Source organism: Rattus rattus, chromosome 3, assembly GCF_011064425.1.
Source record: "Rattus rattus isolate New Zealand chromosome 3, Rrattus_CSIRO_v1, whole genome shotgun sequence".
In the NCBI taxonomy this organism is placed as follows: Eukaryota; Metazoa; Chordata; class Mammalia; order Rodentia; family Muridae; genus Rattus; species Rattus rattus.
In genome coordinates this window covers 144,359,140-144,381,915 of record NC_046156.1, presented here as the reverse complement: position 1 = coordinate 144,381,915, position 22,776 = coordinate 144,359,140, and the positions used below count along the sequence as shown (strand labels likewise).

The 22,776-nt window shown below is 43.9% G+C and overlaps 1 protein-coding gene across 1 annotated transcript; it reads left to right on the top strand.

Annotated features, from left to right (window-relative positions):
- The first annotated feature begins 707 nt into the window (after nt 1-707).
- On the top strand, nt 708-22,443 carry Impa1 (inositol monophosphatase 1). Its single transcript, XM_032898657.1, has 9 exons — nt 708-871; nt 2,885-2,950; nt 4,532-4,665; nt 6,637-6,741; nt 8,688-8,733; nt 9,777-9,885; nt 11,456-11,564; nt 19,660-19,811; nt 21,076-22,443. Exons 1-9 carry the CDS (start codon nt 716-718, stop codon nt 21,189-21,191), a joined length of 993 nt encoding a protein of 330 aa, XP_032754548.1. The 5' UTR covers nt 708-715; the 3' UTR covers nt 21,192-22,443.
- Nucleotides 22,444-22,776: the final 333 nt, after the last annotated feature.

Genomic DNA, 22,776 nt, shown 5'->3' with positions numbered 1-22,776 from the left:
CATGGTGCTCAAAGACTTCAGAAGCCAACCTACGCTACATAATGGGAGTGACTTAACGTAGAGTGCTTGTATATTGCCCTGGATTCCGTCCTTAGTACTGAGTCTGGAGGTGGGGAGAGCAACTGCCTGCAGCAGTCAAGTCCACAACAAACAACCTGTGTCTAAATGAATTACTGAGAAGAGAGTTGTTTCTGACAGTCAATTATCAAAAAATAAAAATCTCCTTTAGGCTTACAGGTTTAACAAATGGGAGATGCACAATAACAGTCACAACTCCAATTTATCTGGGACACAAAGAGCAGAATGGGAGAAAGGGAAATGGGAAAATATTAACTAGTAAAGACAAAAGTGGAGAGAGGGGATTCTTAGAGGAGAAAGGGTATGCAGGAGAATGCCAGAACTTCAACTCATCCAGCCCTTGCAAAGGCAAGTTGAGCCTGGCTATCAGCTCCAGGCAGAGCGAAGACTGAAGGCTGAAGGCGGGGTTTCGAGACGTCCTGTCCCCGCTCATAGGTTTTAATGGGGCGGGACTTCCTGTCAGAGCAATCCCCGTTACCTCCGGAAGAGCCGAAGAACCGAGCCCTCGGACGCCAGCGGTTGAGCATCGATTGCGGTGCGCTCGCGCGAGGTGAGTCCGTTCTGTCCCTGCATTTCGTGCAGCGTTATTCGGTGTCCGAGGCGTGGGTTTCTGGTGGGCTGCAGACAAGCTGTTCCCATGCTGAGCCGGGGTGGTTGCCGGGCCCTCCTCCCGGCGGTGCTCTCCGTAGTGCTCCGGAAACAGCCGAGTGGGTTCGCCAGGCGGTCCTCGGTCTCTGAGGTTCTATGTCGCAGAATGAGCCCGACTCTGCCAAAGACCTCAGGGCTCTACACGGCAAGTTCCCAGGCTCACGAATTTACACGGTTAGGGAAGAGCAGGACCAGGTCCGGTGATGTCCTGCGTCAGGAGCGGGGACAAGTGACGCGGGTAGCTCGGCTGTACAGGATAGAAATAGTTTTAACTCTGTATGACTTCGTTCCCAGAGTGAAGGGTGATAGGATATGACCTCCGTGAAAACAAGTCTTGAAGCAAAGGTCTCTGAAATAAAAGATTTTATTGAGCCATTTATATATACCAGCTAGGAAAAGGACCAAGACTTGGGCCACATTTTGTGAACTACCAGCAATAAGGCTAAAAAGTGCTTCTGAGATGTAGCGCTAACGCTATATGCTATATTTGGATTTCAAGGCATAGGCTTTTAAATTCTCCATTCTTGCCTTCCCACAAAAAAAGAACAAACCCCAGAGAACCATTTCTTAATTGACTTCCCTTGTCTCTTCCCTCTTTTGGACCTCTAGATTTTAGGGCACCTCAGAAATTTTCATTTATCAGCTTCCTTTCTTCAAAGAATGTACTAGAACCGATTGAGAAAATGTAGCATGCATACAGATGACCAAAAGCTGCGTCGCAGCAGCAGTTTTCCTGCAAGTGCCTGTTGGTTGGCATCTGTTGTGTTGAAGATAGTTGGGTATCTTTTGAAAGGGACATGGGGGTATGGGGAGGTGTTCTGTTCATGCTGTCTGTCACAAGGTGAAGTGGGAGAGGCTTGAGCAGTTTCTGGTGAGGAAGCAGGCCCAACCCAAGAATGTCCTGTCGTGACAAGTTTATAGCGCAAGGTGGTCATTATACGCTTGTATACTTGAACGCTTGTATCACAGGAAAAGGTGCTTAGGCATAATGGCATATCTGCAATCCCAGCCAGCGTTCGGAAGACTGAGCCAGGATGGACAAAGCCAACCTTGTATCAAGTAACAAGGAAATGAAGCAGTAACCAGCAGCAGCTTGTCTATGTGCTCCGGGTCCCCTTTGCTTCTTTCTCTCCAGTACCACAGGGTAGAGATTTCAGATGCTCTTAAAGAGGAAGCACAGTGTGGAGCTTGTCCTCAGCTGGGAAGCAGACAGAGTATGGCTTTATAAAGACAGCCACCTTTTCTGGGCATGACAGCGTCCATGCTTCCTTGGGCTAGGAACTCACGTTAGTATGTAGTCAAGCCCGTGGTAAGTCTCTAGAGGCCAGCAGAAAGCTGGCAAGTCACACGGTTACGCTTCCCCTCCCTGAAGTCCAGGAGGTAAACGGAACCTTTGCTTTGATAATTATATTTTAGAGTTTTCTTCTCTCAGAATATTATAAGGCAAAGTAGGGAACTTTCAAATCAGAATCGAGCATGCATTCTGTAAAGTCTGTCCATAGAATATGGGGCAAAGTATTTCTAATCTTTCTTAAATTCTTCACCTTACCTTATTTTTTTATTTATTTATTTTTTATTTTAAATTCCATGTGCAAAGCATTCAACTCCCTGGCATTGAGTCAACAAAACCTTCGTTCCTTTGTCTTTAAAAGTGTTTTCCTTGCAGCCTTTCCTGTGTTCTGTATATTCTACACCTAACCCATAGACTATCTCGACCTCATCTACCTAGGCTTCAGGGGGATCCCCACAACCCCTCACAATAAGATATGGCAGAGCCACATCCCAAAATGGGATGTTGTATGGACACTTTGGGAGGCAACTTCACAGATCATTGTTTGCTTTGATAATACCTCTGTAAAGTTGGGTAAAATAGCCCCTGCCTGTCTGTAATCCTAGTTCTTGGAAAGCACAGGCAGGGAATCAGGAGTTCAAGGTTATGCTTGGCTTTGAGACCAGCCTGGACTATATGAAACATTGACTCAGAACAACAACAGTACCAGAGTGTTTACTACGGGGTAAAATATGTAATATTTCAAGATGAGTTTTACTGGGGACCAGGGAAGGGGTGAGTCAAAAGTGTTGCCAGTTGAGACACTTGAGTAAGTGAATGCCTGCACAGTTTAACTGTTTTGTGCTGATCTGTGTTGACTATGTTTAGATAATGGCAGACCCTTGGCAGGAGTGCATGGATTATGCAGTGATCCTCGCAAGACAAGCTGGAGAGGTATGAACTACAGTCTGGGTGCCATAGTGTGTGGTGTGTAGATACTGTAGTGCAGTCTTGTTCAACACAGTGTGTTCCGAGTAATCTACACGGGCTTTTCTACTAAACACTGTAAATACAGTGAAAAGTGTGTGTGTGTGTATTCAGTGTGTGTATGTGTGTGTATTCAGTGTGTGTGTGTCTGTATGTGTGTGTGTATTCAATGTATGTGTGTGTGTGTATGTGTGTGTGTATTCAGTGTGTTTGTATATGTGTATGTGTGTGTATTCAGTGTGTATGTTTGTGTGTGTATTCAGTATGTGTATTCAGTGTGTATGTGTATTCAGTGTGTGTGTGTATTCAGTGTGTGTATGTGTGTGTGTATTCAGTGTATGTGTGTGTATTCGGTGTGTGTAGTGTGTGTATTCAGTGTGTGTATGTGTGTGTATTCAGTGTGTGTGTGTGTATGTGTGTGTATTCAGTGTGTGTGTGTTTGTGTGTGTGTGTATTCAGCGTGTATGTGTGTGTATGTGTGTGTGTATTCAGTGTGTGTATGTGTATTCAGTGTGTTTGTGTGTTTGTGTATGTGTGTGTGTGTATTCAGTATGTATTCAGTGTGTGTGTGTATTCAGTGTGTGTATTCAGTGTGTGTGTGTATTCAGTGTGTGTATGTGTGTGTATCCAGTGTATGTATTCAGTGTGTGTATGTGTTTGTGTATGTGTGTGTATGTGTGTGTATTCAGTGTGTGTGCGTGTATTCAGTGTGTGAGTGTGTGTGTATATGTGTATGAGTGTGTGTATTCAGTGTGTGTGTGTATTCAGTTCGTGTATGTGTGTTTGTATATGTGTGTATGTATATTCAGTGTGTGTATGGATTCAGTGTGTATGTGTGTTGTGTGTATGTGTGTATTCAGTATGTGTATGTGTCTATATATATTTGTGTGTATATTCAGTGTATGTGTGTGTTTGTGTATGTGTGTGTATTTGTATTCAGTGTGTGTGTTTGTGTGTGTGTATTCAGTGTGTGTATGTGTGTATTCAGTGTGTGTATGTGTGTATTCAGTGTGTGTATGTGTGTATTCAGTGTGTGTGGGTGTGTGTGGATTCAGTGTGTGTATGTGTGTGTGTATGAATTCAGTGTGTGTGTTCATGTGCGTATGTGTGTGTATTCAGTGTGTGTATGTGTCTGTATATATTTGTGTGTATAGTCAGTGTATGTGTATGTGTGTGTGTATTCAGTGTGTGTATGTGTGTATGTGTGGATTCAGTGTGTGGAGGGGGCACTGGGGTGGAGCCTAGGCCTGTGATAATGTTAAGCATCGCTGACACCGCATGGCATCTCCAGCTGCATTTTTCAGTTTGTAGCTTGTGCCATGACAGTCATGAATCTAAAGTAAGATACAAAATTAAAATTACATAATATTTTACCCAGAAGGTCATAACTCTAAAGTGTCTTGTTTCATAGACATTTTTGGAAAGAGAACATTTAACAACATGTTAAGACCGGTTGAATACTTGAAGTTATCTTTGCAATTAACCTTCTTGTTTGGTTTTAAATTACTTACATCTTTTTTTACTTGCTTATCAAATACTTCTTTTTAGATGATTCGTGAAGCTCTAAAGAATAAGATGGATGTCATGATTAAAAGTTCTCCAGCCGACTTGGTAACAGTTACTGACCAAAAAGTTGAAAAAATGCTTATGTCTTCTATAAAGGAAAAGTACCCATATCACAGGTATTTCTTCTGCCACTTTATGGTGATAAAATTAAGTCTAGGTTGGAGTAAGTGTATGCATGAGGCAAATGTTTCTAGACCCAGAGTCGTAACAGGTGACTCGACTTGAAAAGGAGCTCAGTTGGAGGGTATGGGGCAGCCCAGACCAGGATGACCCTGTGGGTGGCTTCTGGGCTGTTGCTTTGGATAGTGTGTGTGTGGTCTTGGTCTTAACTGATGGCTTGGCTGTTTCTGACTCACCTCTTATATATTTTTACCTCACTGGTTAAGATTCCAAGTCCTGAGCAGGAAGCCCTGGGTGCTGGGTTAGGATGATTGCTTGTCCCGGGTCGGGAGAGAGGGATCTTTGACAGGAGGAATGTTTAGATGGTGGAAGTAACGGTCTGCTGCCTTAGGCACTACTGAAAAGCTTGCTTAAACTCCCTGCATTGCTAAGTTCCGCATATGCAAGAGAAATGCTAGCATTAGGAAGTTCCATAGAAAACCCTGTAAAAGACCCAAATTCAGCAGAAACATCGTTGCAGCCAGGCAGGATGGCAGATGCCCCTAATTCCAGCACTCAGGAGGAGCAGGTAAGCAGCATGGGAGTTGTGTAGCCAGCCAGGGCTGCACAGTGAGACCCTGTCTCAGGAACCTGCAGGCTGGAAACAAGGCCAGCAGTAGAGCTCTGTTTGTAGGTGGAAGCCCCCAGAACTTTAGGAAATTAAAAGCCATCCTTTGAGGGTTTTATGCTGCGGTGCTGTTACATCTTCCTCCTTGTGACATTGGCCACTGTCAGTCTTCTAGTCACTGAGATGGAAAGATAAGTTGTGACTGAACTTCCTTCCTTCCAATAAAAAGGCTTAGAAATAAGAGAAAAAGGGAAAAGTGAACAAATATGTATATTTAAACAGTTCAGTGTCAAATGATAAAAGAGAGAAAAAAAAGAACAGGCGAGAAGAAAACTGGTGAACTCAAGACACCGTTTTTAAAATCAATGTGACAGTCATACACGGTCATTTCTGTAGGTACTTTACATTCTCAGTAACAGTAACATTCTCTGTTATGAATTGCTCCTCTAAAGTCATTCTGAACGACAGACATAGGGCTTCACAGTTTGGCCAGAGTAGAGAGTAGCTTGGCTGCATGACCCTGACTGAGATCTCTGGCAGTTTCCGTCAGTGGGTCACCAAGGTCCCAGTAGGAGGGAGGGACCCTTTACCTCTGCAGTTGTGGCAACTCCAGCTCCCTGAGGGCTGTCTGCTGGTGGCTTCTCCGGTCCCTCACTTCTGTGTCATTCTCAGAGCTACCTAGAAGCTGGCCTCCTCTAGGACCACCAGGGAGAAACAGTGGGAACATTTGAAACTACCAGGCCAGAAGCAAGGCTGTACCGCTCAGCCCTGCTGCATTCTTTGGACCAGAAGTCAGTTCACACTCGAGGAAGTGATATATGAGCTCTGTGTCTTGCTAGGATCTAGAGAATGCGTGGTCCTTTGGTATTTCTTTCAGTTTGTTCGATTTTAAGGCAGTCTCGCTCTTGCCTAGGCTAACCAGGAACCCTTGATTCTCTGCCCCCGTACCTCCTGAGTGCTGGGATTATGGCATTGCAGCCATGCCCTCCCTGTGCTTTTACTTTTAAGATCACTGTGTTTTCTAAATTTCTCATTTTAAGGATAGCCTTTTCAGATGTGTGTGCTTTTCCCTGTATTTATGCCAGCATCACACTTAGAACTTAGGACTCTGTACTGTTTCACAGGCCTTTGCTCTGGGGAAAACAGAGCTTCGTCATGTTTATTATTATTATTATTATTATTATTATTATTATTATTATTGTCATCTTTCTCTCTTCCTTCCTTCCTTTCTTCCTTTCTTTCTAACAGAGCAACAATACAACAGAACAATAGTCTAGACTTGACTTGTGCTTCATGGTAGACCCTGAGCTTAAAGTACTGAATCCAGTTTAGGTGTCAAGAATTTGTTTCTTGTTTTCAGTTTCATTGGTGAAGAATCTGTGGCAGCCGGGGAAAAGACAGTCTTCACAGAGCAGCCCACGTGGATCATTGATCCCATTGACGGGACGACCAACTTTGTGCACCGGTATGCATTCATGGTTTTAGCGTGATTCCTGTCCTGTGCTCACTGGATGAGTCTCTGCTCCAAGAAACACAGACTTTAGGGAATCCTGTAAGCCTAAGCACTCTATGCTTCTTTATTTGAGGAAGCTGTGTGTGAGATGGGTGGTGGAGTTAACTGTGTTGTGCAGATCTTTTCTAAGACGTGGAGGAAGTAGACAGATGGTTCTGTCTGTGTGGACTTGTCCAGTGTTTCTCTCTGTGAAGACTGTACGGAAGTGTGACAGAGTAACAGGGCCCTGTAGGCCAGTGAAGAAGTCGCTGACTTCACTGATGGGGTACTCTCCGTGCACAGAGTTCACTGCAGAGAGAAATGTCGCCAAAAGGGTGTGGGCTAATGTGTGGGTTCTGCACAGTGAGGTTCGAGTCCAGCAGCTTGTTTATTGGCTTTGTGACGATGGACAAGCTATTCGCTCTAAGCCTTGGTTTTAAAAATGCTTAAGGCCAGCCGGGACTGAAGGGCTGGCTCAGTGGTTAAGAGCATTGACTGCTCTTCCACAGGACCCAGGTCAGATTCCCGGAACACACATGGCCTCTCACAGCCATTTGTAACTCTGGGCCCAGGGGATCCAACACCTTCTTCTGATCTTCACAGACTCTGCATGAACACGCTGCATGGACTGACACTCATACACATGAAATAGAAACAAAGGTTAAAAAATGTGTAAGAGCCCGATGTCCTGGTTTTCTTTCTGTTGCTGTGATAATGTGATGACCACAAGCAGCACGGGGAGGACAGGCCGATTTCTTCTTACTCTTTACAGCTCGCCATTGAGGGAGGCAGGCCAAGATGGGGGCTCAAGGCAGGAGCTAGATGCACAAACCATGGCGCACTGCTCACTGGCTTCCCGTCTCTGGTTCTTCTGTGGCCCAGGCCTGCCTGCCCTGGATGGCACCCGCAGTGGGCTGACCTTTCTCACTTCAGTTGGTAACTGAGACAGTGCCCCACAGACATTCCCACAAGCCAGTTCCTCATCTGAGAGTTCCTCCTCTCAGACATGTCTGCGTTATGTCATTTCACAACCACTGTGGCACCATATATGAGAGTATAATCTTAGCACTTGGGAGGTAGAGGCAGGAGGATCACGTGTTTGAGGCCAGCCTGGGCTACATACTGAGTTTAAAGTACATAGTAATATCTTAAAGAAAGAAAAAAGACCTTATAAAATGGCCATATTGGTGACGCCTGTTCATAGAATTATTTCTTGGTGGCATTCACAGAGTCGTTCACTTTCATAAGAACTTAGTATAGTCCCTGACATGGTAAGGATCAGTGGTCTTGTAGTCATGTGCATATGTGCCTGTGTGTGGTGTGTGTATGTATGTATGTGTGTATGTGTGTGCATGTGTGCTACATACACAGGTACTAAACTATAAAGCTATAAAGCATAGGACCCACACGTGCTAAGACTCTGTGTCTTTTAAATATGGAACACCGCCTGAGATACATTGAATAAAAAAGTGGAGCGTTTTTATTAAAATAAGGACTCAATGTTAAATGCCATAGCCCATTCCAATTATGTTTAAACCTATTTTGCTGAACTTTTTAAAAAATTCCGATTTTCTTGTGTATGAGATGTCTATGTGCAAACTGGAAGCCCTAAAAATCACTGTGATTAGCAGTTTAAAATTTTTCTATCATCCAGCTCCAAGTTTCACGTCAGAATAAAGACAGTGTTTTTCTCCTTGCAGCCTATGCTTATGGCTAATGAGGAAAAGGAAAGGAACCTTGTTTTAAGTGTTAAGGAACTTAGCTAATTTCTGTAGAGGCGTCTCGTGCGTGTGTGTGTGTGTGTGCACACACTCATTCTGTCTTCAGAGGTTATGAGAATTGATTTGAAAACAATTGTATATGTACTTGTTGAAATTCTATTCTGTCTTGGTTAGTCTGGATTTTGTCTCTTTTTAAAGGTTTCCCTTTGTAGCTGTTTCGATTGGCTTCGTCGTAAATAAAGAGGTACGTCTTAAACATATGGCTTATAAGATACTTTGCTTTTCTTTCCTGAGAAAAAAGTAAATCTTTCATGTTTGCTTTGTGCCACCTGTAAACATTTGCTACAAGGCTGGGGACGTGTTCACGCACGTTCTCAGTAGATAAGGCTTGTTTCCTGAGAAGCCACTGTTGGGAAGAGGACGTGAACACAGGGAAGGACCCAGATCACCATCTGACACATGCAGCCATGTCAGGAGTTAGTGTGGCTTCGCAATGCCTCCGACGAAGTGGGACATTTCTAAGCATGGCTTCACCTGTCAGGGACCAGAGGGTGACTGAAAACGGGGCATGCGTTTAGAAACGTAGACATGAATGAATACGTAGATGGAGACCCAGCAGAGTAACCTCGGTAATGACCGTGGGCCCTTTTGCTTGTTCCCTGCTGTTTGGCTATTTGGCTGCTTTATGTGAGGGGCTTGAGCACTGTGGTAGGAACAGCACACTTACGAAATGAAAGCCCAAGGCTGAGTGGTAGCTCCCTTGCCTGGCATACACGAACCTCTCAGTTGAATCCCTTAGCAACAGGCACACATTTGAAACATAAGTCACTGCGCAGGACTCTGCTCACAGGCTGTACTGGTCACCTGGCACACCACATGCTCCTAAACAAGCCTTGATCATAGCCTGAGCAGTCGAGGGCGCTCTGCTTCTGAGTTCTTAGTTTGCTTCACTCGGGCAGCAGGAAGGCACCAGAAGAGAAGAAGGATCAGTGGGTGAGTGGATGAGCAGGACTCTTGGCCCAGGAGGACACAGTGTTCATTGTAGAAAACAAAGAGCCCTGTCCGTCGGAGCTGGGAGAAGGGCAGCGTTCTCTGCGGCTACACTTGAGTGGGAGCGAAGGATGGAGTTCTGATGGCCTACTGTGTTTGGGCAATACTTCCCCACCGTTCAGCCGCTGGAACATATTTTATTAATGGACTAGATTTCCTTGCTGCTTTATTCATAAAACTGCTGCCAGTTAATGGGAAGATACCCGGGTTTGCTAAGAGACTTGCTTCCCTGTGCAGATGGAGTTTGGAGTTGTGTACAGCTGTGTGGAAGATAAGATGTACACCGGCAGGAAAGGAAAAGGCGCCTTTTGTAACGGTCAGAAGCTTCGGGTCTCGAAGCAGGAAGGTGGGTTTGTCTTCCGGTGCTGGTGCCCTCCGCAAACAGTGCTTGCGTTCTCCGTGTTTGTATATCGACCTTTGGGTTAGCAAGTCTTAGCTGACTCGATTGTACTATTTCTTCCTTTCCCCTTCTGACCCCGGTTTTTAGCATGGTAGTTGAGGCAGAAAAGCAGATGTCATTGAGCAGGTGCACCCCAAGGATGTCAGTAGGAGTGGGTGTGGCTGTGGGCATCAGGGCTCCTGTTCTGAGAGCTCACCTCACACCATCTCATACTCGTTAGCATTTCCTGATGTGATATAACGTCACTCACCCCTTTATCCGTCTGTGAATCATAAATGACACACGCTAAAGCTGAGATCAGTTGGACACAGTGGCATCTTCCTGGAATCCCTACACTCAAGGTGGAGGCAGAAGGGTCAGGCGTTTGAGGCCAGCCTGGGTAAAGCGGGTTCTAGGGCAGTCTGTGCTCCCAACAAGCAGAGCCACCTAAGAACCCTTAAGAAGGTTTCTCAGTCTCTCTGAGGGTCAAGTTCCTCAGATAAAATGATGTATGTGCATGTAACCTGCCCACTTACCCTTGCTTTCTCTGTCTCTAGGTTAGTTATGGGTGCAGGATTGATGCTGTATAAATCATTGTTATATTTTATGGCCTTGGGAGATAATGGTGGGAGAGTCTCCATATTCAGTAAAGATACAAGGCTTCTTTTGGGGGATGGAGGGGTGCCATCTGAGAGGAGTTGAGTCTGTGAGTGTGGATCTTGTCTGTATGAAACTAGTTTACCTTTGTGTGTGTGTGTGTGTGTGTGTGTGTGTGTGTGTGTGTGTGTGTACATGATGAAATAGACATTAGTGTTTGAATTGTCTCAGTAGGATAGTTCATTGGCTTTTGAGTCACCTTTCTATCATATTTTCGAGTTTGCACCTTAGGATCCTTTCAGTGTAATAAGAACTTTGAACTTGCAAAGAGTCGAGATTTGGAGCTCTTTGCAGACTTTCATAAACTAGTCAGCCAACCTACCTACCTAACTTCCTTCTTTTCCTTCCTTCCTTCCTTCCTTCCTTCCTTCCTTCCTTCCTTCCTTCCTTCCTTCCTTTCTTCCTTCCTTCCTTCCTTCCTTCCTTCCTTCCTTCCTTCCTTTCTTCCTTTCTCTCTGGCTTTGATTTGTTTTTAATCAAGGTCTCACTATAGCTCTTGCCTGGGACTAGCTGTGCAGACCAGCTTGGCCTTGAACGGAGAGATCCCCTGCCTCTGTCTGTTGAGTATTTAAAGATGTACAGCACAATACCCAGCCCTAACTTTTCTCTTAAAGGCTTCACCGAGGGAATATTTTTTGTTCATTTTCTTTGTTGTTTATTTTTAAAAATGATTTACTATGATGTTTTAGTCGCAGGCCTGTGTCAAGCACCACACCTGTTTTATAAGTACTTTAACATTTGAAGCTTGGAAAAAAAAGTCAGATAAACTAGGAAAGAGGATTTAAATGTCCCATTTTATTCGGAATTGTGTCAGAGTTGTTGTTGTAGAGTTTTGTTTATTGAGAGCTTGCAGTTTATTTGAAATAGCTTCCTCTTTCAGACATTACCAAATCACTCTTGGTGACCGAGCTGGGCTCGTCCAGAAAGCCAGAGACTTTGCGGATTGTTCTCTCCAACATGGAAAGGCTTTGCTCCATTCCCATCCATGGGTAAGGCCCCGCTTTCCCACCCAAACCTCCAGAGGGTCTGCTTTAAAGGGGTTCGTCTTTATTTCTCTCTGTGTGTTTGTGGGGGTGGGGTCTGTGCTTGTGCTTGTGTGGAGACTAGAGTTGACCTTGGGAATCTTGGTTTGATGAATTTTGTTTTTGATTTTTACAGCAGGGTTTTGCTGTGCGTCTCAGGCAGGCCTCAGGTTCAAGTCCTGTTGCCTCCTTGCCTCCCCCGCGCCTCAGTGTCCCTCTGCCTCAGCCTCCTCAGTGGAGGGCTAGAGGTGTGTGCCACGGTTCCTAACCTTGTCTAGCTTTATTCTAAGTGTGTCCTTGCATAAAACATATACTGTATCCATTTATAAGTCAATTTGTAAATGTTTCTTAATAGATAAAAGTTATTAATATATTGATACTGTGTTCTGTATCACAGTACAATAATTTCGTATTGTGCTGTGATTTCTTTTTTTTTTTAGATCCAGTTGCTAAGATATAATTGCCCACCTAAACATACAAAGCCCAGTACCATCCATCCCTTAGGAACATTGATAACAACCTGTAAATACAGAGCGAGATCTTTACGTCAGCCTCCATTGTCCTGCCACAGCTTCTCGGCCTCTCCTCCTCCTCTCTTCCTCTCTCTTCGTTCCAGTCTACTCCTCTTCCTTCAAACTTTTCTCCCACCCATCCTTCCTTCTCGTCCAATGACAGGTCTCCTTCTATCTTGTGCCTGCCTCACCTATGACATCATCCTACATTTCATCCTTTTTGTCTAATTAAAAAAAAACTTTTCTCTCAAATATAAGCTGAGCACAACTATTATTATTTTGTAATTAAAAGCATAAAATATATTTAACACCCAGTCCAACACTATATCAGTTAAACAGAACATTTAAATATCCATTCCAGCTTAAGAAAGACTTAAAATCTATATTTTATCTTGGCTAGCTTGTATACTATCTGATAACTATCTAATAAAATATGTATATTCAGAGTTAAACAGCCTGATAGGCTATGAGACTATAATCAGTCTTCAACCCCGTTAGAAATCTGAGAATGACCAAGTATCTATACACAAAGGAAGCCTAACACGGCTTCTAGAACTGAGACAAATCTCTGCTAGCACAGTCCCCTGTTAGCAGCACGTGAGTGCAAGTCTTCAGCCTTCTGGCCCAAAATCAATGGACAGACTCTTGAAATGCAGATTTTGAAGGGCTGATCACCCTGTCTTGGCAGGGTTTATCGGTCAACTATTCTGCATAATTTGTCCTTTTCTGGACAGTATTAGTCTGCAGATGAAATAGGCAGCTTTGTACAGTGGCTGCCTAGCCACAAAGTATTGCCTCATCTGGAGGTAGAGATGTTCAAATTCTTCATTAAATCCGGCAAAGGGGAACTGTTAGGAGCAGATATGTCTCAACAAAAGATAAATAACTTTAAATTTCTGACATTTTTGAAAACTACCTATATAAGACAATCTGTACTGTTGCCTTTATATCTTAACAATATCTTGAAAGTACTCTCACAAAGTCAGCAATATGTTTGCTATTTGGCCCTTAACTCACATGTATAAACAACTCAGAAGTTTGTAATGACATCAGTAGAAGGACTGGCTTAAACCTTGTACTTTTAAACTTTTAACAAATCAATTTTATATCAAAGCAAAGATACGATTTTAGCTCAGTTAACAAATGAGATTACGACTTATAACTCAATCTAGCTAATTCCTCCCTGTTAAATTACAACCAATTTTAAATTCCTCATAAAAACAACTTTAGAATAACCACTTTAAGCCCCCCCAAAGTCCAGGGAATTGGGGCAACGACCCCTCTATAACTTCTTCAAGCTGTACATGGGCGTTGAGATATCCTTAGGGGTAGGGGGTAGGAAGAATGAAGCAAATGCTGTAGCCGATGTGTCCTGACTGGACCCAGCTGAAAATCCTTGAGACCAGGAATCCAAGTAGGCACACTCTGTAAAATACAACTCTCAAGACAAAAGTTTAGAATTGAAATCTTTTTGTTTGATTCTCCTGCATTAATTTTTTGGGCGGTCTCCCTCTATCAAACCTGATCAGTATGACCCTGTAGGGTTTCCAGAGCCTAATCATACTTTTTAAAAACACAAAGACAAAATCTTTCTCCCAAAATACTGTGTTCCTTAGTCTGTAACCAGAAAAGCTTGTATCTTGCACTTTCTCCCAGAGTAATAATATAACCATAAAACTCAAAGTCACACCCGTTATGAAGATTAAACAATTTTTTTAAAAAGGAAGTAAGCTAAACAATGAGCCTGATAGGCTTTTGTATTCTGTGATATCAGGAAATTAACCCAAAATTCCTGTGGAGCCCATGTTAAGAGAATCTGCGCTTCCTGTTGTGGTAGATATAAAAAATAACCACAAACCCTCGCTAGCCGGCATTAACAAGCCATATGACCTTTAGCGGGGTAATTCATAAAACAAACCAAATACCTTCTATCAATTCCAATATCAATAAGCAACATATCAAACCAGGATTTTAGCCCAAAATATATCCATCTGTTAAGCTCTCTACCCAGAGCCACAGATTTTTCTTTAACCTTAATAACTTCTATAGTATATGTCTGCATTCACTCTGCCTGGTGTTACAGACATTCATCACAACTCTCTACTTGGAGGTAGTGACTAACTTTTCCCTAGCTCAGTTCTGAACTGTGGATGAAAATCCCCACCTGATTCAGGTAATCTCTTTACTCTCTTCTTTCTAAAAACAAACTCAATCACCTTTTAATAATACCTGTAATTAAGAAGTAGCTTGTCTAACTAGGATTTCAACCCAAAATTCCCATGGAGCCCACGTTAAAAAGAATATGAGTATCCTGAAAGACTTTCTAAAAGATTTTCTTTAAAAAGCAGCTTTTAATCTCTAACTCTCTGAGCTGCCATTACTTATCACACAGCCTGGGACCTACAGCCTGCCAGCCCAGGCTACTTCCCTGTTTCTTTGTTAAATTACCCCGCCCTTGAGAGATCACGTGACTTAACAGGGCACTGGCCTCCTCTTAGAAAATAAAAACTTTCTCTCAACTCTTAGGATTACTACTGGATTCTTGCCCATCACATTAGTTCGCCATCTGTTGTTGTAAAATATAAAAAATAAGAAAGGTATAGTTGTCTTTTACCTCGCCAGGTCTGGCACCATGGTGCCTCAAGATGTCTGCTAGATATCTTGGTGGAAACACATCCCAACTCCTCGGTGGCCCAGTGTCTCCTGCCACCACACACTTTCCTACACTCAAATCGTCACATAAAAGAACACACAACACAATAACCTTAGATTTAATTGATAAGATATAATTGCCCACCTAAACATACAAAGCCCAGTACCATCCATCCCTTAGGAACATTGATAACAACCTGTAAATACACAGAGCGAGATCTTTACGTCAGCCTCCATTGTCCTGCCACGGCTTCTCCTGTGATTTCTACCTATATTATTTGTAGTAACTGTTTATTTCATGAGTTCTTTGCTTTTGAATTTTTATGTTTATAAATGTTTACAATTTTAGCAGATTTCTTTTTATTAAATCTTTCTATAATGTTCTGTATACACACACACATATTATTTATTTATTTATTTATTTATTTATTTATTTATTTTGCTGTTTTGTGGAGATAAGATGCCACTGTGGCTTAGGCTGGCCTGGAACTTGAGACCCTCCTGCCTTAGCCTTTTGAGTGCTTGTGTTATATGTTTTACACCCATAACACCGCCCTCCAACTTCAGAGTCCTTCAGTAATGGCAGGATGGGTAAGCCAGATGTGAATGTTGCTGGGAGCGATGTCATATGTTAATACTACTGCCTCCTTAGGAGGCTGAGGCAGGAGGATTGCTTGCTTCCAGAAGTTAGGGTTTAGTCTGGAAAACATAGTGAGACCCTGGCTGAAAAAGTTTTGTTTCTTTGTTTTTGAAGCAAGTACACATCCTAGAGGTTCTAGGAAAAGCTAGCGATTTGATTTCCTCAAATTTAATACAGGTATTAGTTATATAAATATCATTTTTCTGACCTTTGTAATAGTTGTTTCAGTAAAAATAATTCTTAAAATGCCACTGAAGCAAGGTATGGTAGAGCATACCTGTAACCGTGGCCTGGAGGATACTGGACAAGAGGACTGTGGAGAATAGTTCAAGGACAGCCTGGCCTCACAGGAAGAGCTGTCTCAAATGAACGAGAAGCCATGAGAAGCCAGGCTCTGTAACAGGCGTCTGTTATCTCTGGTACTGAGCAAGCCCAGGCAGGAGGACTGGGTGTTTTGGTCAGCCTGGGCTGCACAGGGAGAGATCATGAATAACAATGGAATTTTATGACTTTCTCTTATTGCCAACTGTCATTACCTTTTTTCTCCTGACAGTGATCATCAGGGATAGACTGTGATAATGCTCCAAGGCTCATCTAATGTAGGCTTGCTTCACGGATGAGTTCAGAGGTTCAGACACTGAAGTGGCTACAGGGGACGAGCTAGAGGGAGCTGGGATACAGCGCTGGCTTCTGGGTCATTCTCTTCCTTTAATATTTAACTTCCCCCTTAGGAGTTAGGACGTTCCGAGAACTGTTGACCGTGGTATAAACTATGATTTGTGAGTCTGTGGTCTTCAGAGTAATGAGAGGTTCTGTCACCTAGCCACTCAGAACCTCCCAGAACATGGAGCTCTCGAGGCCCAAAGAATGATGTCCTTGAGGCAAGAACAAGGTGCTTCTTAAAAGCTGCCGACTGTTTAAAGTGTGGAGAAAGCTTGGACTTCAACCGTAGGTCATAAAATGCCTGCGAAACAGTCAAGTGCTCTGTCCTTTAGCTTTTACTTTGCTGTTAGCTGGAGGAAAACATAAATTTCTTCCTTGCCCCAGTGGTTGGGAGAGGAAAATGGTCCCGAGGATAAGAGCTGTTGTACTTGGCCGGTTGAGTTGTCCCTGGCATTTCAGAATCGCTCATACAGAGCACCGTGAGGCAGCAGGCGGGAGACGAAGTGAACGGTGCTGAACCAGTTGCGTACTTTGGGAGAACTGATGCCGAGGTGTCCAGCGTTCTGAGATCGAGGCATAACCGTCTCGGTTCATGCTTGAGAACTGCACTCTCAAGGTACAGAAAAATCACATGCAGTCTCAGTGTTTCCTCTGAAGTCTGCAGTTTTGTGTAAACTCAAACTGGACAGACTTAGTAAAGAACGGATTTATGATAAACACGGTACTTTTTACTAATACATCATTTGTAAGCACTGCATTTGGGGTCTAATTGAGGCACCCCTTCACTGTCTTCACCATGAAAATCTGAAGGAAGTCAGAGCCAGCTGAGCGTGAGAACAGACCCAGGTCTTTTGATGCAGTGCAAGCTCTCTTAACTCTCTAGGAAGATCAGATGAAGCATCTGGGTCCCTGCCTTTGTGGCTTGCTGGCAGAGTCGTGCTTTGTGTATCCCCCTGCCTGAGAGCTCACGAGAGAGGTGTCAGCAAAGTTTCACTGTAGGGATGACTGTTCGAGGGGTCTCTGAGTGGCCGAGCACAAGAGCGTGCTCGGGAGCTGTCTGGTCCACATGGCCCATATCTCACGTAAGAAGGAGGGACACAGACCTTCTTGGGTTTGGGTTTCAGTTTGCTTCCTTTCAGACAGGGTCTTACTATGTAGCCTGGGGTATCACCAGATTTATAGTTGTGCTCAAGTCTGGCATTTTAAGCATTAGCATCCTGTTCACCGTACCTTCTTCATAAGCTAAGACTTGTCATGTGCAGTTAATTAGATTGACTGTTCTTGCTACTTCCTCATTACATTTGATATAAATGTAAGTTGTAAAACACACTCCCAGTCAAAGAGGTTTTATTCTGGCGGGGCAGGGGGTCTGTGGTGAGTAAAGAAAGTGCTGACACGATCTCTCCATTATGTAGTTAAGGTTTCTGTTGGATTCGGGAGCAAGAACAGCCAGGTGCATCTGGAGGAGTCCAGAACAGACGTAGATTGAGTGTGGCCAGGGCTGGGAAGCGATGGGAGACGGGGAGAACAGAGTACAGCGGGGCAAGAGAGCAGGAGGGGCCAGCGACAAGACCATACACTGAGAATACTCACAAAGAGGGAGTAGCCAGGGGAGGGAAGGCCAGGCGTCTGGTGTGAAGGCTTTGAAATGTGTATCTAACAAGTTCTTTGGTGGGATCTGAGGGATCTCGGAAACTGGTTCCGGCTTTGATGCATAGCCACAGGTATGTGCCAATGGAGCCATACATCTCCTCTGCCAGTGGTAAGGGAAGTGACTCCCCTTGGCAGACAGGAACTGATTTTACCAGTTCTAAGGAATGCCGGCTTTTGTCTAACCTTAGAGTTCCTATGGTCCAGGATGAGCTGGGCCTACGCTCAGCTTTGGAGTCAGTGGGTTTGCCCTTTGGGGGGAAGTGGGGTACCCTTTGAGCTGACAGGCATCTTGTCATTCCTGTCCTTTTTTAAGGTTGACTTTATGAAAGATGTTGTACAGTCTTTGTTTGTATTTCTTTGCTTTTTTAGATACATGGAAAAACATAGAATTCATTAATTTTCTTGTACTTTTGAAAAATAAATATTTTGAGGGAATGTATCTCTGCCCATTTCCAGAGGTTTAAATGTCTGTCTTTGACGGTGTTTAAAGCAGATACAGTGGCAGCCACCTGTAGCTTCAGCCCTGTTAGAGGGGCTGAAGTAGGAAGACAAAGCTCCACCCAGGCTGGGGCATTTAGTGAAAGCCTGTCACCACCACCACCACCACAACAACAATAAACAACAACAATAAACAACAACAACAATAAACAAGATGAGTAAACACATCTTAAAGGCATCAGAGTGCATCGTTTGAAAGTGACTTGTAGACATTATGTCCCCTGCTCCTTGCCTCCTTTTTGTTGTGGTTGTTGCTGCCATGCGCTTGATTTCGAGACAGGGTCTAATTCTGCCCAAGCTGGCCTCGAGCTCTTGTCCTCCTGCCTGGCCTCTCAAGTGTGGGGTTGCGGGTGTGAGACCCCAGCCCTGGCCTCCCCCTTCTGCCTACGCTCGAAGCACATCCAACACAAGTGCCCATGGTTTCTCGTATTTTGTCTTGAGTTCCTGAGCCTCCTGCTTTGGCCTCCCAAGTACTGAGATTAGCATTTGCACCGTGCTATGCTGGTCGGCTTGATTGTCATTGCTCGGCCATTTCCTGTAAGATGGCTTGAGAGTCTTTTATTTTGTTATGTGCTTGACATTTTTTGAGCATTTTAAAGCTCCTATTAATTGTAGAAAGCAATGACTTTTTAAAAATTAAAGACCAGCTGGTCATGCAGAACCCAGGTAGCCTCTTGTGGCTTCGAGCAAGGGGCTTTCCAGCTACTAACCCATAAGTGATGTGGTGTTTTAAACACGGCTGGAGACTACCCACGCAGCACTATGTAAAATAAAGACATTGAAGCTCTGGGTTCCAGGAGCAGGAACCCACACAAGTATCAGTCTTCTTGTTTGTCTGGGGTTTTTTGTTTTGGGGGGGTTTTGGTGATGGTTGTTTGAGACAACATTGATACAATGTACTCCAGGCTGGTCTTGAACCCACCACCCTTGTGCTGCTGCCTCTCAAGTACTGTGATTATAGGTGTGTGTCACATTTGGCTAGCTTTGGTGTGTTTTTGTTTTGTTTTGTTTCCTCTTAAAGTCTTTATTGTCACGTTTATCTTATTGAATGATTGCTTTGTAAAAAATTCATGATTTACATAGTATATAGTGATAAGATTTTTAAAAAAAATGCATTCCTATTTTATGTGTATGAATGTTTGCTTGGACATATGTGCGTACGTACCACGTAAGTACTAGACTGCAGAAGCTAGAAGAGGGCATCAGGTCCCCTGGGACTCCATCATGTGAGCCTCCCTACCCTTGCAAGAGCCGCAAATGCTCTTAACCTGCCCTGATCATTAAATGTTGTATACTTTAAAATTGGAGAATGCTTTTATCCTGCGATATTCTCAAGACTTAGGTAAGCAGTCTCAGGCAGTATTCAGAAGGAGATGACCGTGTAGAGGGAGAAACACTCCTTTTGAGAGTTCTTTAATTCCTCCAATCTCATTCATCGTGTTAGAATCCGGAGTGTTGGAACAGCGGCTGTTAATATGTGCCTTGTGGCAACGGGAGGAGCGGATGCCTATTACGAGATGGGGATCCACTGCTGGGACATGGCTGGAGCTGGCATCATCGTCATAGAGGCTGGCGGAGTACTGCTGGATGTGACAGGTGAAACCATGGCACCCCAAAGCATTGAGGCTTTTCTTGCCATATAAGTCCTAAAAAAGCGGTGGGACATGTCCTAACAGAAAGTAAAGCTGATGGGTCTCTGTAGGATCAGACATTAGCTGATGAGACAGTGGGGTAGCTCGTGGCATTACATATCGAGGAACAATTGAGACTCTTCACTGTGCATAGCAAGAGTTCCCCAGGGGCCTGGAGAGGCCTGGCCTCCTAGGACTGAGGCTTGGACCATGAACTTGCCCAGGACCATAGTGGCAGTGAACAGTGGCTCTGTCCTCCACCTAGTTTGCTCTGACCTGCGTCATTTAGATATTAGCTAGATATTAGCTCTGAGCAGAAGATGAGATTGAGGAGAATAAGCCTGGGTTCAGAGGGTTCACCAGTAACCATGAGATTCAGCATGCTGAAACGGGAAGTGTGAGGAAAGCAATGTGACAGTGTGTGGGTGTGAGTGTGCCTGTCCTCAGACCTCACACATGTGACAGTGAGTGGGTGTGAGTGTGCCTGTCCTCAGACCTCACACATGTGACAGTGCATGGGTGTGAGTGTGCCTGTCCTCAGACCTCACACATGTGACAGTGTGTGAGTGTGAGTGTGCCTGTCCTCAGACCTCACACATGTGACAGTGTGTGAGTGTGAGTGTGCCTGTCCTCAGACCTCACACATGTGACAGTGTGTGAGTGTGAGTGTGCCTGTCCTCAGACCTCACACATGTGACAGTGCATGGGTGTGGGTGTGCCTGTCCTCAGACCTCACACATGTGACAGTGTGTGAGTGTGAGTGTGCCTGTCCTCAGACCTCACACATGTGACAGTGTGTGAGTGTGAGTGTGCCTGTCCTCAGACCTCACACATGTGACAGTGTGTGGGTGTGAGTGTGCCTGTCCTCAGACCTCACACATGTGACAGTGTGTGAGTGTGAGTGTGCCTGTCCTCAGACCTCACACATGTGACAGTGCATGGGTGTGAGTGTGCCTGTCAGACCTCCGACAGGGGCAAAATGGAAGAGTGCCCATGAGAAGCAGAAAGAGGATCTGGCTGTCCAATTAGAGTTCCTCACGTTGGTATTTACTCAGAAAAGATGCCTAGAAGCTTCCATCCTCGAGGATGAAAGCTGACCCTGGGTGATGCATTTTTTAAGAGAATTTGAGCATATTAAAATATTGCATGGCCAGAGGATATAGCTGTGTGCTGTCTTTTCTCAGTTGTTTCATTCAGGCATAACTTTTCCATATTTGATTTGATTTCAGGCGGACCATTCGATTTGATGTCCCGGAGAATAATTGCCGCAAGTAATTTAGCATTAGCAGAAAGAATAGCCAAAGAACTTGAGATAATACCTTTACAACGAGACGACGAAAGTTAGGCACGCAGAACAGCGTCCAGCTCCGTCACACCTGCTCTCCCTGGGATGTTTAAGATGTATGATGTCACTGATTTAAATTTAACTTTGCAGTCCTGATTTTTAAGCGGGAACTTTTTTTTACAGATGACATGTTCAAAAGTAGATGGAATATTTGATTATTGAAAGAAAATTTGCATGTAATAATATCCTTGGGGAAAATATACAGGAAGTATAATTAATGAACTAGCCATTGAAATAGTCCCCAGCCCATATGATCCTCTTCAACTTAATATACTATTTATATGCACAGTTCTTAACGAGAAAGTTTTCTTTTTTGTAAGCAGTTTTCTCTTTGTTCCAAAAGCCATATTTGATTAAGGCTGTAAGGCTGTAGCCAGCAGGCTCTCCCTGTGCAGAGGGCCTTCGTGTTTTATTAATCACTGTAATACAGCACCTGGTGCAGAGCCAGTCAGACAGTAGGCGATCTCCAATCGACACCTCACACTGAGTGCTTGAAGCTGCAATTCCTGCTTCTAATGTGTCAGAATAAGATAACCATTGTACTGTCGCTTCCTGTTTTGAAGTAAAAGTTTCCTCACTGTCCTTTTACATTTCATATTGCTGTGCCATTTCATAGGGCCACCCTGTCAGAGGCCATTGCTTCTAGTTGGCATTTCTGCAGTTAGTATACTGCTGTGTGTTGTAGGTTCTGTTCGGAGCCCCCATGCTAGAGAGAAATTTCCACAGACGTCTTCCATGTACCTGGTGCAGTTAGTGGCAGTGTGACGTTTTACGAAATGCAGTATTCACATTCAGATCCATACCGTGGTGTTGGCTGGGCTGACCTGTGTGTTGTGGCGTTCATGGTGAACTTTTTGATTTCTTTCAAAACTTGCTGAATTTCACCACTGCTCTCTCTGGATATTCTATAAGGTCTTGGGCCTCTCAAACACAAGAAAATGCAATGACTCCCATTCCTTCTCAAAGGATTAATTCATTGTCCAGCCTTGGCACCTGGCATAGGAGCAGACTTTGTTCTTAGTATGTTTGAACCTTGCGTTGGATAAAATGAGGTGTTCTTGTAAAGTTCCAAGGCAGTTATTACCTTGTTGTTGGACGATTTGATATATTAAATCTATATGATACTCTGATTTGGACCGTGCAATTACTGTATTTATGCTGCTAATTACATGCATTTAAAACATCATGAACCATGTAAATCCTATTACAAGACAGGTTGCTTTTGCAATTAAATTTATTTACTTACAAATAACATTTTATTTCATTGTATTTATTTGTGTATGGCTGGCCTCAGAATTGTTCCATAGCTAAGGTTGACCTTCTGATGGCCCTGCCTTACCCTCTTAGGTTCTGAGATGCAAACGTAACGTGTCTGCTCGTGCTCTGGAGCCCGTGCTATTCAGATGTGAATTCTTCCAGATGGGTATCTAGTTACACTGCCTTCCTGATCAAAATCCTGGTGGTATTTGGAGGAGGGAGATGTTGTCCTTCTATCCCGTTGACAGTTTGTCTGAGGTGATGAGTAGGAAGAGGGTTGCTTTGGTTCAGCTTGGAGTGATAGTCTCATCGGTTGGCCTTGTGGCTT